General features: G+C 42.9%; 1 protein-coding gene across 4 annotated transcripts in view; it reads left to right on the top strand.

Moving 5' to 3' along the window:
- PIWIL2 (piwi like RNA-mediated gene silencing 2) overlaps positions 1–15,728 on the top strand; it is a 35,665-nt gene extending 19,937 nt beyond the window's left edge. For all 4 annotated transcript variants that reach the window (XM_050939895.1, XM_050939896.1, XM_050939894.1 and 1 more), the window contains 7 exons: positions 2,263–2,364; positions 3,704–3,823; positions 4,503–4,591; positions 5,454–5,559; positions 7,789–8,042; positions 8,962–9,069; positions 12,127–15,728. In XM_050939895.1, coding sequence (XP_050795852.1) covers positions 2,263–2,364; positions 3,704–3,823; positions 4,503–4,591; positions 5,454–5,559; positions 7,789–8,042; positions 8,962–9,069; positions 12,127–12,283 — 936 coding nt within the window. In that variant the 3' untranslated portion in view covers positions 12,284–15,728. The remainder of the gene's footprint in view (positions 1–2,262; positions 2,365–3,703; positions 3,824–4,502; positions 4,592–5,453; positions 5,560–7,788; positions 8,043–8,961; positions 9,070–12,126) is intronic.
- Positions 15,729–17,867: the final 2,139 nt, after the last annotated feature.

Genomic DNA, 17,867 nt, shown 5'->3' with positions numbered 1-17,867 from the left:
CCAAAAGATTGGAAGGTCCTCAGTCCATAATGCGGTATGGTCCTTTTAGTTGTAAATCCACAGTTCAGAGAATCAGGGCAGGAAAGAGGCAAAATGGAGTCATCTCAGAGGGTCTTTTATACCCTTTGCCATGTGCCTGGAAATTTACTGGTTCAGACACAGCTCGCAGCCTCTGTTTGTGCAAAGTCACTGGCCTAAGATGGAGTCCAGGGTCACATGAGCATATCACATATCCTTTCATGCTTTGACACACTGAGGCAGCCATTGGCTCCTTGGAGCCTGAAGCATCCTTCTACTGGGATATGTAAGGGTTTAGTAGAGACCTGGGAAACCACTGGTATGCTGACATGGTATTAGGGTGTAGAGGCACGGGCAGGCACCGTTTTTTGCGCTTGATAGATAAAGTGCTACCTCTCTCCCTTCCCTTCTGTTTGGTAAGGATTGATAAGTGTAGCAGCTGCGTAAGGAATGTAGTTGTTCAAAGGATCCTCTTTGTGCAAAGAGGGGTTATCTCCCCCCTCCCTTACTTTCCTAGCTACATAAACGAACTCGGGCTCATGGCCCCTTCCTTCCTTCCCTGTGAACTGCTGATCAAGGGAATTTGTGGCTACAATTATTGCAAAGAAATGTATCTTCAAGGTAAAATTTGTCTGTAGAATATGCTTAATGCTGTAAACAGTAATCAGGGGCAGGGATAATAATACTCAGTATATAGCTATTAATATTCATTGTATGGGCCTTCATATTACTCAGTAAGGGTTTTTGTGGTGGTATAGTCAGTGCAGATATTTACATACTAACTTAAACAAAAAGAGTGTGCTGTAACTAATTCAGTGCTTACTGGACAATTGGGCCGAGGGGAACGAGTGCCACAACAATGAAGCTGGTTTACTCAATCCGCCTCTGGGTCCTTCTGCTCAATCTCTAACACCCTCCATCCACAGAAAGAATTGTCTGGGCATAATGAGTGAAATGTCCTTAATGGGCCATCAAGCTTGAATAGCCCATTCACAATGGGCTGGCTAGATTGGATGTAAACTACCCTGTGTTTTGTTCCTGGGGTAATGCCCACATTTGAGATACAGTGATGATACATGGATTTAAGCAGGATAGTCTTATTTGGCAAATCATCACTTTTCCATTGACACCTTATGGGACACACTTTGCACAAGATTTGTTGCAACTGAATAACAGTGGCAGTATTGAGGATGGAAATGGTCATATTTCAATCATACAGCATCACAAGGGTATCAGACTCGGGTACACCCTAAATACAAATCGTGGGAGCTGGAAAGCTCTGCAGCACTTTAAAGGCCCTGTGCATAGGGGAGAGACCTACTTAGCCACGTTAAATACCGTGTACCCTTTGTGGACTGTTTCTGTGGGACTTGTGTATGGTGTTGCTCTGCTCTTCAGCTGCAGCCTATCAAATAGTTTATCTTGAATTAATATATTAACTATAAAGAGCTGCATATTGATTGTGACGCTTGAAGATAGGCAACTGATCAGCAGAGGTCTTGAGAGACTTTGCAACCTGCCCATGTTCAGTTCCTGGGATCTAATGCAGATGTTGCACTTGTAATGTTCCTTTGCACCATTATGGTGATAAGGACTTGGCCTGTTGACATTAGTTATTTGTGGAACAATTATTTCCCAGCCCTCCGCAGTAATGCCTTTTGTGCCAGTGGATCTTTCACAACATGCAGTTATGAACGCCTTGGTGCTTGTTATCTCAGTTAAATGAGGCACGAGGTTTGCTTTAATTGCAGTAGTTCATGTCGTGGAGATTGGATGGGAGCCCATCAGTGAAGGGCTTTGATACTAGAAAGGAACATTGGAGTTTTGCGGTTCATGGTGCTATTACTGAAGACCTGTGCTCCCAAATCCAGTCCATTTCCAAGCCTTAGGTATAAACAAGGGGGTGGAGGGAGCTGGGGAGACCTAACAACTAATGAGACACACGGTTGTTACTGTGAAGGTGCTAATAATACCAAATCTGTTCTTAAGAGTATTGGCATAACTACAATAATAGGCTCTTGGTGAGGATTCTGCTCGCTCTGTGACAAATAGCTGTGATACCGCTCTTGACTGCTGCTTTATTAGACAGTGGGAGCTAATGTCCCAGGATTGTGTGTTACTTCCCTTCATCACAGTGCTTCTCAGGGAGGCTGCATTCATTCCATTGCCAAGGCAGAGAAAAGTCTGTGAACATCGAGCAAAATTTGTGGTGCTAAAGCCTGATTCTGCATTTGTCCCTTGAAGGGTAAGATGCAGATGGTTGTATGTATCATCACTGGGACCAGAGATGACTTGTACGGAGCCATTAAAAAGCTGTGCTGTGTGCAATCTCCAGTACCCTCTCAGGTGAGTCAGGTCACTGCAGTATTATAACTTCTTGGGGTGAGGGGTTGACATGCTGGAGGCAAGGATTCCATACACAAAGTTCTTGCCTGGAATGAGACCACAAAATACTGTCCGTTTCATCCTCGTCTACATTTGAAGCTTCCCATCCCATTTCTCTCTGGATCCAGTACACCTCTGGAAGCAGTAGAGCAGGCAGGCTCATCTGGCTATAGTTAAAAATAAACAAAATCCTACAGTAACATAAAATCATGACCATTTAACCTAACCCTTAAGTATACAGTGAACAAGCCATGTAATTTACTGCATTCCTCTAAATTAAGTCCAGAATAGCAAAGATGGCATGCCTAGAAAAAGGCCTCGGGTGGCTGGAACATCATCTTGGTGGTCATGTTTTCTATAGTAGAATAACAATAGGTTGTATTTAATCTGTAATTAGTCACATTCAAATTGTATTGTGGACTCTTGCCTTGCTTGTGAACATTGTGTCTAGCCTTAAAGAACTGTTTCATAGTTATCTCTGTAAGTATCTGGGGCTAGCTGGGGCTTCATGTGCTTCACACCTCAGCCAACGGAACAACAAGTATAGAACTCAAATCCCCCTGTTCCAAAACCTCAGACCTCTGCCATTTAAGCAAAAGGAGGTTCTCCTTTAGCTGTGTGAATGTAAGACCTATGGCAACTGTTGAGGAGCTTTGATTCCATTCAGAAGAGGAAGATATGTGCTGGCTGTTGTAGCTGCACTATAGTGTCTGTGTGTGTGTTTAAAAAAAAAAAAAGTGAAACTTGCTAGAAAGACACTTTAGTTTGCTGGAGGATGTAATGCAAACATCATTCCATTTGGGGAAACCTCTTTTCTTTTCCGATGGGTGGAGAAAGACATAAATGCTAGTCTAGGGTGTAAGCATCCTTAAAAATACTTGGGAGCTTTGGATGAATTGGGGGTAAAGGGCTGGATGGGTATCAGTGTTTGTGTTTGCTGTGTATGAGACTTTTGCTAAGTGAAGGCGTAGCACATTCAAAACTCTTGACTTAATGAGAATTACAGTTGCAGATCCAGGGATCAGAACTTGGTTATACAGGCTTTAACAAATGCAAAGTCTTACTTTTACTACTTAAAAGTTGTGAGAAAAAGCAAAGAAATAGAATACTAATGGAAAAACTTAACAGCCGTTAAAGTTGTGTAGTTGGATGCCTTGCAATATGCAAGTATAATCTGTTTAAATTTATGATTGATTTATAGCAGCAATACAGTCTGGGGAGGAAAAAAGTAGACCCTGCTTCTGCAGTCTTGAAAACTTAGCTGGAGTTAACTGATTTTTAATATTTCCCGTTGCTGCAGGTCATCAATGCTCGAACTATCATGACCCAGCCAAACAAATTAAGGAGCATAGCACAGAAAATTCTGCTGCAGATTAATTGCAAGCTAGGTGGGGAACTCTGGGGAGTGGACATCCCATTGGTAAGTCATGTGAAAGTTATTTCCATCAAGGGAGGCTTCAGCACCCTGAATGACCTACCTGTAGGTGCAGGGCTCTCATCTGCGACTTCTCTGTGGCCTTTCATTCCTTTGTGTGTGCACAAATATTAATTCATCCTAGATCAGATAGAGGAAGATAGTTCATAGTGTGAAAGGGGCATTCAACGTCTCTGAAATGTATCCCCCTTCTTCCCTCTTTCACAGGGGAATGTACTCTTACCCTTAATCTGTCTCTCTTAGGCTATCAGCATACTAGCCTGAGACTCAGAAGGCATGGGTTTGATTACCAGCTCTCCTACAGACCTCTTCCCTGCACACTTATTCTCTCTGTGCCTCCATTACCTATCTGTACAATGATAATAACACTTCCCTACTTTATTTGGGGGGGGGGGGGAATGTTGTATACCACAGTACCGATGAAGGATAGATAAAATGAACTATCTGGTTAGCTCTCTGGTGGTAACTAGCACTTTTGATTAATTCCAGGGATTTTATGACCACTACAGGCATCAAACTGAGGGTGGAACTCCCTCTTGGCATTTAATTCAGCTCTGCTTTTTTGCTCTTTAGAAAGTGTTCAGATGTAGTTTCCAGTGAAATGGTGAGTTATGCCTCTGACTCACAGTTCCCCAATGCACTGGGCTTCCTTTCTCCTTTCCAGAAACAGCTGATGGTGATTGGCATGGATGTGTACCATGATCCCAGCAGGGGAATGCGCTCTGTGGTTGGCTTCATTGCAAGCACCAATCAGTAAGTTGTTTCTAAATTAGAGTATGTTCTACCTCTTTACATGCCTGTAAACATGGACCTCTAAGCAGCTCAGTGTTTGGCTGATGTGTGCGCTTCACACTACAGCCAGCGTTTGCAAGGAATGTGGCACATGCCATGGACTACAGAGGGAGACAGATGGATCTGTTTTTTTTAATGGAGCATTCCAGATTACTCTGTCACAGTGAAGGTCCTGCATAGTTCTCAAGTAGGGAGTTGCTGTTTTGATCAGTTTTCTCCTTGTGTATTCCCCACTGCTTTCTGAAGTGTTGGTCAACCAAACACACAATAAGACCTGGCCAATAGCAAACTGGGAGACTCTCTGGGAAGTTTATCTTACTCTTCCAGGCTTTTGACAGTCCCTTGCTGGAGGAAAAAGTGGTGTCTGTGATGAAACTGCATATTGTCATACACAGATGAAAAGTCTTCAGATCTTGAGTGTTTCCCTACACTTGCGCTGCTAGGCAGTTGCATTTTTGGTGGAAAAGTTACATCACGTGGCTGGAAGCGAAACTCTTTTCTTTGTTAATAAAGTCGCTTTATGGCACTGCCTTGCCCTTACTAAAGAAGACAAGAGATATTGACTTAACCTTGATTGTCCTTTTCAACAGTGTTTAATAACTTGTTTGTTTGCAGTCACCAATTCCAAATGCCAAGGACCACCTGGCATTATCTCTGATCATGTGCTGCCCCTATTGCCGTGCGCCTGAATCCTTTCAGAAACAGTCTGAGAAAAGATATATGCAAAGCTGGAGCTGAATTTGTTTTGAATTGTAGAACTGTTTTGGGCTTAGACTCACAAGAGTCGTGTAGGTAATATTTATCTTTTTCTTTCTGCCACGAGTACTCTTTCAAAGTGGTATTCTAGGGTTGTGTTCCAGATGCCTCATCAGGAAATTGCAGACAGTTTGAAGCTTTGTCTGGTCGGGGCCTTACAGAAGTTCTATGAGGTGAGGAAACATAGTAGGTGACTCTTCGCTGACCACTACAAGAAATGGATAGAACTGCAAAGAGAAAAGTGTGCCTAGCCTGAAACATGCATCTCCTTTTCTGTACTCAGGAGTGCAGGCACCATCTCTATTCAGTATCCTAGGGTGAAGAGTTGGGAGTACCATTTATTGATATAAAAAGAGATGGGATAGTTCTATGGATATCAAGAATATACAGAGTTGTTATATTTAATGACAAAAAATTTGAAAGGAATATGAAACCTCATGCTTCAGGACTTAAGCCAATCTCTAACTATTAGAGACCAGTGTGAAGGGCAGATTTGTCCCATATATGAATGTGCATCTTGCACCTTTTTCTAAAACATCTGGTGCTGGCCACTGTTGGAGACAGAATACTGGGTTAGATGGATTTAGGCCTGACTCAGTCTGCTAATTTCTACATACTGGATTGCTGTCCCAAGAGACCACCATAAACTGGATCTTACCCAATAAGTAGCATCCACCTATTCACCGTGCTTCAGTACATGAGTAATTGGGTTTGTCACTCCATGTGTTCATGAGTGTCAACATTCCCAACACAGCCTGGAGTTCATCTCGACTGAAAAACTACCATATGTAGTATCAGTGGAAGATACTAAACTGGGCTTTCTAAACAAAAAGTAGAACAAATTAAAAGTTAAGCAAGTGAGTAAAAGACTTTGCAGAGCTCACTTTGAATTTAAAAATTAAAATGGCCCCTTGTTTGGCATGGCATGCTTAATCTTCCTTCCTTATCTCAGGGACTTGCTTAATTACCTTGATGAGGCCTAACTCACAACTGTGGCTATTGCTGGATGAGTCTTCTCACTTTCAATACCGTTACCTATCTTAAGCAGTTATATTCTCCTCTCTGAATAACCTCAGCCCTTTTATCTCACCATAAATCTCCTCGATGCAAAGAAAGGAATGGTACATTCTGTATGAAAGTGTAAGGACCATGATGTAGTTTCTTGATTATTTCACCACTTCAGCGGGTCATGTATATGCTTTAATCTTCACTGGGTGTCCGCAAATAAAGCCATGCTCCCAGACACACGGTTAGGTCTGCTTTAGGGTTTTGAGTTGCAAAGGCACTCCTTTAAAAGGCAGTCAGTCCTATTTATAAACATGAAAATTAGATACGGTAGGTTTTTATCTCGAGTGCTTCTTGTGGAAGGTGCCAAATTAACAACTCTGGAAACTGAAGTCTACTTGCAGGACAGGTCCTTCATGAGCCGTGGTAGGGCAAGCTTTTCCAAATACTGTCCTGTGAATATGCCTTAATGGTGCTCTGGAATGAGAAGGGGGATTCAGTTTCCATGGCCCATTCAGTCCTTAGCCTTTTTGATGAGGCTGTCCAGAAAGGTGCTGATTGTGATGGTGGTTTTTAGAATATGGATACTTGTCCACTTGGGCCTGGACTGAGACCCAGCAAACTCATTCCACATGGGAGTCGATGAACCAGCATCTTCCAGGGCAGCAGTTAAGTTGGCATTATTTGTGTCCAAAAGCAGACTGACTGCATTTAAACCCAAAGTAAAAAGATCAGTGGTCAAAGCCAGAAGTGTCAGTGTATTTGTGTAGTCTTTGTGGCCCAATCTGTTTCACAGAATGCGAGCTTTCACTTCAAGGAAAGAATAAGTTTCTAGCCCATGTGGTTGGGGTTATAACCTTCCAAATAAAAACTGATGCAGCACTGTCTCAGCCTGAAAAATGCTTCTTCAAAATTAGGTGTTAACTCTTAATGCTAATAACACATCGAGTCAGATTTTTCAAGCAATTTAGGTTCACAGTTACTGACCTCTTTCCCACCAAGTGATGCTGCATACCGCAGTGACTTTTTAACTAAAAGGTCCATGTCCTACACTCAACTTTGCAAACTGCCCTTTGATGTCAGTGGGTACTCTGTTACAGATCAAGAATGGTACTTGATCTTATATTTGTGGATTCTCAGGCCATAATCTCCAAATATAATTTGGTCTCCTTCACAGCATGAAGCTGCACTAAGACATCAAATTCACCCATGTTACCCTAGACTATTCTTAGAATGATAGGGTTTGAAGGGACCATGAGGATCATCTAGTCTAACCCCCCGCCAAGAGGCAGGATTTGTTGTTTCTAAACCATCCAACATAATGGCTATCCAGTCTCCTTTGGAAAACCTCCAGCAAAGGAGCTTCCATTCTTTGTCTTGTCTTGTTTCTTATTCAGGTGAACCACTGTCTGCCTGAGAAGATAGCAATTTATAGAGATGGAGTGTCAGACGCCCAGCTGAACACAGTGGTCAGCTACGAGATCCCACAGCTCCAGCAATGCTTTGAAGCCTTTGAGAACTACCAGCCCAAGATGGTGGTCTTTGTGGTCCAGAAGAAAATCGGCACCAATCTCTACTCTGCGTCCACTGAGCACTTTGTAGCCCCCACTCCAGGGACTGTAATTGACCATACTGTCACCAGCAGGGATTGGTGAGTGGCAGGCAACCCACAAAAGTCTGTTCTCTGCCAGCATCCATATATTGCCCCATCACCATTCTGTAACTGCCAATAAAAGTGGAGAGTCAAGTTGCATTGCATTACTGGCTTGTGGAAATCTAGTGCATATTTCAATTCCAGAGCAAAGAGTTGAATATGGCTCAGCACTGGCTTATAGGAGGAAGCTGCCAATTATAGCCAGAGGGGATAGTCTTAACGAATTTGGTACCTAGACTTTCTAGATCCCAGAAGTTCAATTCAGCCCTTAGTTTACCTGCCTCAGTAGGATACCTTATGTAACAATGCCATTTACTCTGGAGCACTTTCTCATTAGACCTTGCAAAGAGGGTCCCATCTGTTCTCTGTGTATGTTAAACATACCCCTGAATAATAGCTCTGTGTAAGCTCAAAAGTTTTTTTTCTTTCTCCAGCAGAAATTGGTCCAATAACATATTATACCACCCACCTTGTGTGTCTCATATTCTGGGACCAACGCAGTTACAACACTGCATAAAACATACCCCAAGCATTTATAAGGTTTTGCTCTGTCCTTGCTCAAAATTTCCCATCCACTTCCCCACGGTACTGATTGCTCTCCATCACAGAATGTGCTGCATGAATATAGACTAAAGTGCTTTGGGAACGAAGGGCCCGCTTACATATTCAGCTCTTGGGCACTGCAGCTGTATCCTTGATGTCTAGATGCTAGTGTACCCCTGGGGAGGATACACAGAGGGAGTAGGCAATGACATCATGCTGTGATTTCAACTTAGAATGAAATCTTGATAAAGCAAACTCAACTTCAGGTGTAAACCCCCTTTAACAGACCTACCTAAGGAACTGCCACAGGCTTTTCTCTTGTTTACAGGTGGACAACTTGACTCTTTAAAGTGTTTCTCTTTATCCTTCTCAGGGTGGATTTTTACTTGTTGTCTCATCGCGTCCGACAGGGTTGCGGCATCCCGACTCACTATATCTGTGTGCTTAACACAGCCAACCTCAGTCCTGACCACATGCAAAGGTGAGAGCAGTGAGTAGAGGGGTCTTCCTCAAACACCCCCTCCCTACAAAGTTGCACAGCAGAGAGGCTGAGTAGCTGGAGGTGGCGCTGATGACATGTAACTCTGGTCTTGAATGTTTTGTGATGTTGTTGTCCAAATCCTGCCCTAAAGAGAAGTGGAAGTTACTTCCTTGTGCCTTCTGATGTGATTGCAGAGGTGCATTTAGCAGCTGCTCCCCACCCCCTGAAATGCTGGCTATCTACTGCTGCGAGAGTCAGTGTATTGGACTTACTGGTGCAGTGGTCTGATCCAGCATGGCACATCTTCATTTTGGAAATAGACTCTGAGTTTATTTGCAAAATTTGTCCTACTAGGTGAGGTGGGATCACTTGCGAGTTGGGCATCTTTGCATATTATTTCTCATTTTTCTTTTTCAGGGAAATACTAGATTGAGATATTTCTGAATTTATTGAAGGGATGTGGGGGGGAATCATGGCCAAAAGTCCAGCAATGATGATGTCAAACTCTGATTGGTTTGGCCATTTCTTGTTCTCCAACAGGACTTAATGTTGAGAAATACTCTTGCAATACACAGCAGCAAAGCTGGAACTTTCCCCAAGGCCTGTTGTTGCAAAACAATCTCCACCTGGAAGTTAGCTAGAGACCAACATGTACCTTTACAAAGAATGAGGTGAAATTACTTCCGGTCGTGCCTTAGTTCATTGGCTCAAATGCTAACGACTCAAAAATGAATGGTACAGAGAAGGCACATTGAATTTCCCTGTTTATCCTTCTTCATTGTATAAAAACAGGGAGAGAATTGATGAAATTGAAAAAAGCAATAAATGTAAATCAGATAAAAAGAGACTCTACTTTAAACAATGTATAATTAGTCTGTGGAAGTGACTGCCAATGACAATATATAATTGAGCAGGATTCAGAAAATGGTTAGAAATCTATGGATAATGAGTGTATGCACAGTTTGTATTAAGTAGGTCATTGCTTTTTTCAAGAGGACCAGGAACATACTTTTCCTGTGGGTAGATTATTCCATAATTGTCCACTAGGGATTTTTGCACCTTTCTCTGAAGTACCTGGTGCTGGCTGTCACACTTCCTGAGGTAACTGCACCTCTGATCCCCTTTGTTGCCTCTTCAAGGGTCTCAGGCCTGTAGCCATCACCTCTCTTGGGGCACGGTCCTTTGACTCCTCTCCTCCAGTCTGAGCATTTAAGTTGCAGTTCACTATGATAATGTTGTCAAATCTGACTTGAGTTCAGTACCAGCTGTTCTTTTTCTTGGGTAATGGCAGGGTTAACCAGTGACCAACCAGCCTTCATAAAGCAAAGTATTATTTGTTCTGAACAGAAGCATTTCAGAGAAAACATATCTTAATGCGTAGGTCTCAGCGTACCAGATAGTTGTCCACCTTCTACATGGAGACCCTGTTAAGAACAGAGTCCTTAAAACCCTGTCCTCAGTGTCTGTCCCTGTTAGTCACAAGGTTGTTGTGACACTTTCTGGGGGTATCCAGGACTGTGGGGCACCTTGCTTACCACCTGCCCTTAGCATGAGGAAGCCTTGTCTATGCCTGTTGGGGGTCAGTTCCCCAGCTCTACTGGCCACAGACAAAACAAGCCCTCCTCTCTCAAGCTACGCAGGCTCCACTGTGCCTCTGCAGACCAGTGTTTGGCACATTCCAACCATTAAGCCCTCCAAGTTTCTCCATTGAGTGTGCAATCTCTGCTCCATTAAGACTCATGGTATTCACCAATCCACTGCTTCCAAAGAAACAGTGCACCTCATTTTCACCTCTACTCACCACTTCAGTTAACATGTAACACTTAAATATGTTTATAGTGAAATCAAGTATAAGTTTATTTAACAAAGTACAGAAAATCAAGTAGTAGCAACTAGAAGTATTGGAAACAGCTCCATTATAAAATAAAATCATAGCACGCATTCTAGAGCCTAGGTTTAATTAGCACGATATTTTATTAGACGTAAGAGTATTGCTCACCCAAAATCCCTGTAGGCAGGTCATGACCTTTTTGTTGTGAGACATGCATGCTGTCAGTGTGCCTCTGAAGTGAAGGATTAAGTGTCTCTTTGCACTCCAAGATATACCAGACCAATCATTTGTCATAATTCATGAACAGGACATTCCCCTGTGTGTGTTCCTGTAGATTTTATAATCTCTCAGTTCATCCCTGGCTAAGTATGCACATAGGCACACAGTGTAAGGCATACAGTACACAAATGGACAGGCAGGGAGGTAGGTGTCATTTACGTCCTTCCTGAAAGGAGCATCTCCATTCGGTCACATGCCTGAACTCTAAGAGCATATTTTCAGTGTAGATACATAACTCCTTAAATATTATCTGTATGTACATTTTTCATGGCTTTCAGTAGAGGCCTCACATGCCCCTGTTGGTGAACTAGTATGCAGATGTCTGATCCAGGGGACCCCTGTACAACCCTATGCACCCCCTATGCTCTCTATCAGGTGGCATCAGGGGGTCCCTGGGTTATAGTTGTGTCAGTTCTTGGATTGAGTGAGAGTGACCTCTCCCTTATGTGAGGGTGATCACTTTATACAGCTGAGTTCTTTGTATGGTAGCCTCCTTTTAACCAGCTCAAACAGGTATGTGCAACTTCCCTCAAGGCAGGAGGACTCTCCTGACTTGTATACCTGCCTAGGGATTTGCATTGATGTATCGCCTCCCAGTTAGTTATTTTAATTCCTGCAGGAAGCTCCTTGTAACTCCCCATGGAGCCAGAAGACAATCCCAAGTTCCTAAAGATAAATATACTGTTAATAAAGGTGATATAATACCGTTGGAGATTCCTAGTGTCCAAAATATGTTGCATGGGCTGCTGTCAGAGCTAGGTTAACGGTTTGCCCTAGTATGACAATTCAGCGAGAGAAGGGTTTGGTCCTTAAAGAGCTCCTATCCGGTGACGTGGAAAGGACAGCCCTCCACAAACACATGGTGTTCCCTGTGGGTTAGACATACAGTGTCCAAAGTAGGGAGGTATGAATTCTAATGGAATCTTCTTTCCTCTTGTTGTTTCTAGGTTGACTTTCAAGCTTTGCCACATGTACTGGAACTGGCCAGGCACTATCAGAGTTCCAGCCCCCTGCAAATATGCTCACAAGCTGGCCTTTCTCGCAGGACAGTTTCTGCACCATGAGCCAGCTATTCAGCTGTGTGAGAGACTCTTTTTCCTGTAGCCTGGAAAGCTGGGAGGTGAAGGGGAGACTCTAGCTCCTCAAACAGCAGATGGAGAAGGGAGCCTCTTGGATGGAGCTTTCATTGCTCTGTGGTCACCTTCTGAGGGGACACTGCACACCAGTGCTTCTGACAGCCATATAAAAGGAGACTCTCTTCTAAGTTTGTTTTTATAAATATATATATTCGGCATTTCTTTTTACTTGGTTACTTAAAGGACACTTGAACATTAGACCCAGAAACATAACCTCCTTTAAAATCAATGCAATAATCCAGTGGGGTATTCTGCTGCTTGACTTCTGTTGCTCTGCTCTCCTGCGTATGAAAACAAAAGCAGTATGCTACCTCTGCAGAAGCATTTTAATCCCATCTCCCCACTGCTGGGCTAATGGCATTGAGGCTGGCTCAACAACACAGAAGTAAATGGTGTTAATTTCGTACACCAAGGGAGGGATGTGATCAGGGCGTTCCTGGTCATAGGAAAGGAGCAGAGGTAGGGCTAGCTTTACTGGAGTGTTGACCTAAGGTTAAAGATACTTAACAGTACCCATTTAAGAGTGCGTTCCTGGTAACAGCCATTTGCAAAGGGAGGTGAAGATGCAACGGGAACGGATAAATCTTGTTTCAAAGGGTAGCGTTCAGTTTGCAGACAATTAAATCTGTTCCCGGTCAGCTGGTTGCCCAAGGAAATGGGAGTGCAGGGTTCCATTGTGAGGGAGAGTTTGAGCTCGCTTGCTTCTTCAGCATATGCAGGTGACATGCTAAGGGCTAGTCTACACTACCACGCTGCATTGATGCAGCTGCGCTGCTGTAGCACGTCTGGTGAAGATGCACTGTGCTGATGGAAGAGTGCTCTCCCATCAGCATAATTACTCCATCTCCATGAGAGGAGGGAGCTATGTCGGTGGGAAAGTGTCTCCCACCGACTTAGGGCTGGTGTGGGCAGCGCTTAAGTCCATATATTGTGTGTAGCTTCGAGGGGTGGCTTTTTCACACCCCTGAGTGATGTAAGTTACAGCGACTTAAGCAGTAGTGTAGACAAGCCCTAAGGAGACAGCCAGGTATTTTTGAGCCTGGTGGCTGGATACGTTGTTAAGAAGAAACATAGCACTGCCTTTTATTTTTATTTTATTTTATTTCCTACTTTTTAAGAGATGTCTCAGTACTTGTACTGTAAATGCATCCTCTAGGAGCTTAAATCTCAGCCAAACAGCAGGTGTTGGGTGGTGGAGAAAGCTAGATCTTCACACAGAGGTCCTGTTTACATTTGGGATGATTTTGTTGCATTTCAGTGCTAGAGAAAGAGTTCTGTAGTGCAGGCTAAGGCTAAGCATAGTGCAGAAACTGCATCAGTGTGGTGAAAGGCATCTTTCCCATGAATCCCTGTTTCTGCACTCCTACCCTAGAGGGGGTTGCAGTAGGAGAGCTGCATTGATTCAGAGCCCAAGGAAAACACTAAAGACATTGTCAAACTTGGCAGGGGGAGGGTTATCTGCTGCTTTTCTGGAGTTCCCGCCTTCCTCACTCCCACATGGGCTAATAGGATGTCCTGAGGCACAAGAAGTGGTGTGCATGGGGCAGTCACACGCACCTAGCATTTCCAGTGACTGCTGGGATTATCTCCAGCTCCATTAAAGAGTGTGAGACTGAGTGATGATGTGATGTAGGTGTACATTGTCACCGTGCCAACCTGGTGAACTGTTCTGATGATCTGCTGCTTGTGCAAACTGGAATTTCAGGAAGTTCTCCCTGTTGCTCCAGTCCTGGGGTTGCCTTGCTGCTCCAGCACTTCGATTGACTAGCAGGCCAGAAGTGCTGCTGCAATGGCATGAGAGATGCCTGGGGACTAGGTTGAGCTACCATACTAGTTCCACTTGTGACTTAAGCCATTTTAGCTCCTTAGCTTTCAGAAGTGGAAAGCCACAGTATATTAGCCCACTGTACTACCCACCTGCCTTCCATCAGGTGCCACCTTTTGCTCCTGTAGCTTCATGAATAATCAAGGTTTCTGTGTGTATTATTCTATCTTTCTCTGTGCTTTGGGTTAGAGAGCATGAAAGTAACTAAATAAAAACGGCATTTGTTGTATGTTCATTCCTTTTTTCTCTGCCTCTCTGCCAAGGTTTTTACACCTATTCTGTGTAGTTTCTAGTTTACCACAACAGATTACAGTAGGCCAGAAAACTCCTGAAATGTATGAAACCATATTGGTCAGCTTACACCCAGGATTTACACAGCAGTCTGGGGAAAAGTTCCTTTGACATTGTCAGCTGATGAGTTCAGAAAGTCAGAAACCTAAACACAGATGACTAACGTCACCAAAGGAAATGTTGATTTACTGGAAAACTAGGTTTTGTGTGTTTAAAAGGTGCTGAGTTTGTGAACTGATCCATTATGGTCCATGAAGTAAGACTTCCAAAATATACCTTTAACTAGATCATTGAGTTGGCCACAGTCCATGCCTCAGTAGTAGTAGTACATTACGAGCTGTTGGATTAGTGACCCGGAAGCTTTTCTGGAACTGTTACTGATCTTTCTGGTAAACAGTTTCAAACAAACAGTCCATGTTCCAAAAAATGACTTTCTGGAATGAAAACCTTGCCTATGCAATAGTATTGAATATTTGCCCTTTTCCTAATTTCGAAACCAAAGCACTGGGTGTACTTCAAAAATCTGATGGTGTCTTCCAATAGCACTTTTTGTTTTTTGAATGTAGCTTTCAGTGTGTGTTTTGGTTTTTTTTTTTTTTTTTTTTGGTGCTTTACAAATATTGGTCCTTGTATGAAACCAAAGACAAAATATTCCCAGATCTGTGTCCAGGAAATCCCTTGCAACACCCTGGAATTTATTTGATGCTTTTGCATTTCTACTTCATTTTCCTTTTTTTAATCTAATACTTTAAAGAGCAGAATCCTACATTTTATTTGTTTTTGCAGCTATGTGCTTAAAAGTTGCTGGTTACTGTAAGAAAAATATTTTTTAATTCTTTCTCTTAAAGCTGGGATAGCTGTTTCAAGTACCAAAATTTTCCAGTTGCCATGTAAGCAGCTTTCCTGAGGATGTTGCATGAATAGTTGAAAGGCTCACAAATAAAAACATGATGATACATTTATGTGAGGGGATGAGGCTAAAAAAACCTAAGATTTTAAAACTGTCTATGAATATGTTGAGATGCTGATCTAGAACTGACACTCTAGGCTTGAAGATTTCTCCGTGAAATGATCAGAATTCATTTTGAAGTTGCATTTTGCAAAGTTTCTGCATCTGTGCAATTGAATGGCTCCTCTCAAAGCAGGGGGTAGATTAAAGAATCTTGTATCTATTCCTGGTTTTATAGCCTCTCTTCTCAGTTTTAATACTGAATGGTTGAAAAACTTTTGTGTAAATGTGTAGTTCTGTTCAACACAGTACAATTATAACAGAGCTCTGTTAAACATCGTTTCTTTACTGTGTTGAAAATGTTTTTTGCATTGGGCTGTTCCAATTCTAAGTGGTGAGAACTCTAATGAAATGCCCCAAATCTCCCATTAGAGAGGTGGTTTGCTAGACTGGAGCAAGTGAGGGAAGCCCAAGGTATTAAAGCAGGCTCTCACCAGGCATGTATTTAGAAACAGACAAATTCATCAGATTGAACAGGTATCTGAATGAAGAATGTAACCAGTGTGCTGATAACAATCAGGAAGAGGAGCTGACAGTCTGGTAAATGGGGATGGGTGGTGTGATATGTAATTACTCCCAAGCAGGTTTGATTTGATTCATTCATTCATTCATTCATTCATTCACTCAGTTTATTTCTTGACCTAAGGGATCTTTTTGCCTCCTCCAATCACTAATCTGGGTGCAGGCATGTAAATCCCTGGCCTTAGCTGAGGGTGAGATTATATACCCCTCAAAGTCTGAGGCTAAAGAAAGGATTTGATTGATAAAAATTGATGTGAAAGACGTGGGAGTATCCAGTCTTCTCCCCTCCATACCAGCCTTCAGCAGAGGGTCTTCTCCTGTGCTTTGTGTAGCCAAATTGAAATAACGCTAGTGGCTGGCTTTCTACAGAGTTGGCTCTTGTGATTTTTTTGGGGGGGACTAAAACTAAGAGGCAAGCTGGCTGGTCGCAATGTTTGCATGCTGGCTGGCAGATGCACTTATGGGAAATATGACACTTTTTTATGTGTAGGCTACCCGCTGCCCCACCTTTACTGTGCAGCCTGTGAGGGGTGGGGGGCCACAGTGTGTGCTTTCAGCCCCATGGTAGTGGAAAAGTAGCCCTGGAAACAAATCTACATTCACTCCATTTTTCCTGCTTGGCTTATCTCTGTTACTTGATCTTGTCAGGGTATAAGCCCAAAAGGTCAAAACTGCTTCCCAAGTATTGTGCATGAATGCACTGAGGGCTCAGAAATGCTGCAGAATGCATGAGTGTGATGTATCTGAGAGAAGGGACAGGACGGAGAAATCAGTAAGTCTGGTCTATGCCATTGTTCATCCTGTGTACATGCCCTTAACTGTGTTGCTCCCACACAGATGTATTTGCCCTATAAATAAATTTTCAAACTCACAAAAAGTGCCCTGGAAACCAATATCTCCCCTCTGGTGGATGGTCACTTGGGCATTGCCTATTTCCCCCCACCCTGCCAAAATCCCTGATCCCTGACCAGGCAGAACCATCTCTGGAGGGGAAAGGCATTTAGTCTCCATGGCCCATTCCAATCCAGATTGCTAACAAGGAGAGCAATTTAGTGCCAACTATCATGGTTTTTTTTTGTGGTGTAGACACCTCTCAACCACGAACTGGGCAGCCACTGAACTGCAGTTGGATGGTAACTACTACTAGTCAGTGCTGACGTGGGTTAGATTTGAACTGGAGCCATCCCTCTGAAGATAAACTGGTTTTAACAGGAATTTGACTAATGTAGAGTGACTTGTTTTAATGCTATTGAACTTGAATGGGTCATGATTTGCTATTTCCAGTTAAGTTCTATTCTGAGCAGGAAGTGTGGGGCTCTCACTTTCATATGGAAGGTTTTGCAGTTCTATTGAACATTCTTTTCTAATCACTCTTCCCCCACTCTCCTGAATAAGTCTGGATTTATAATTCTATGATCTTTCTTCCTGGAGCTTTGGCAGAGTTTGGGATTAGATCTCCCTCTCTCTCGCACGCACTGTCTGCCCCATTTCAAAAGAGATGAGCTAGAAGCTAGACCTAGGGTTTGTCTATGTGGGGACAGTTAGTGCAATTGCTATTCTGGAATAGCTCCCTTTGTGGATAGTCTTATTCCAGAACGAGTGCCTTTTTCCAATTTAGCTTGATCCACTATAAATGGATTAAAATAAACCTGAAAAAAGGGACTCTTATTCCAGAATAAGAATGTCTACAGAGTGAGTTATTCTGAAATAACCATAGTGCTCTAAATTCAGACCCTATCTTATTCCAGAATAGCTTGTTTGTGTAGACAACCCTTTAGATCCAACTTGCTTGTGACATGAGAGCTGTCTGTTAAAAGCAAGCCAGCCTTCTGAGAGTGTCTCTTATAAAACAAAGCAAAAAAAACAAACTGCTAATATGAATGAGACCTTGGCAGGATGCAGGAA

Source organism: Gopherus flavomarginatus, chromosome 2, assembly GCF_025201925.1.
Source record: "Gopherus flavomarginatus isolate rGopFla2 chromosome 2, rGopFla2.mat.asm, whole genome shotgun sequence".
NCBI lineage: Eukaryota > Metazoa > Chordata > Testudines > Testudinidae > Gopherus > Gopherus flavomarginatus.
Note: the sequence above shows the minus strand (reverse complement) of the source record. Positions and strands in the feature narration are given on the sequence as shown.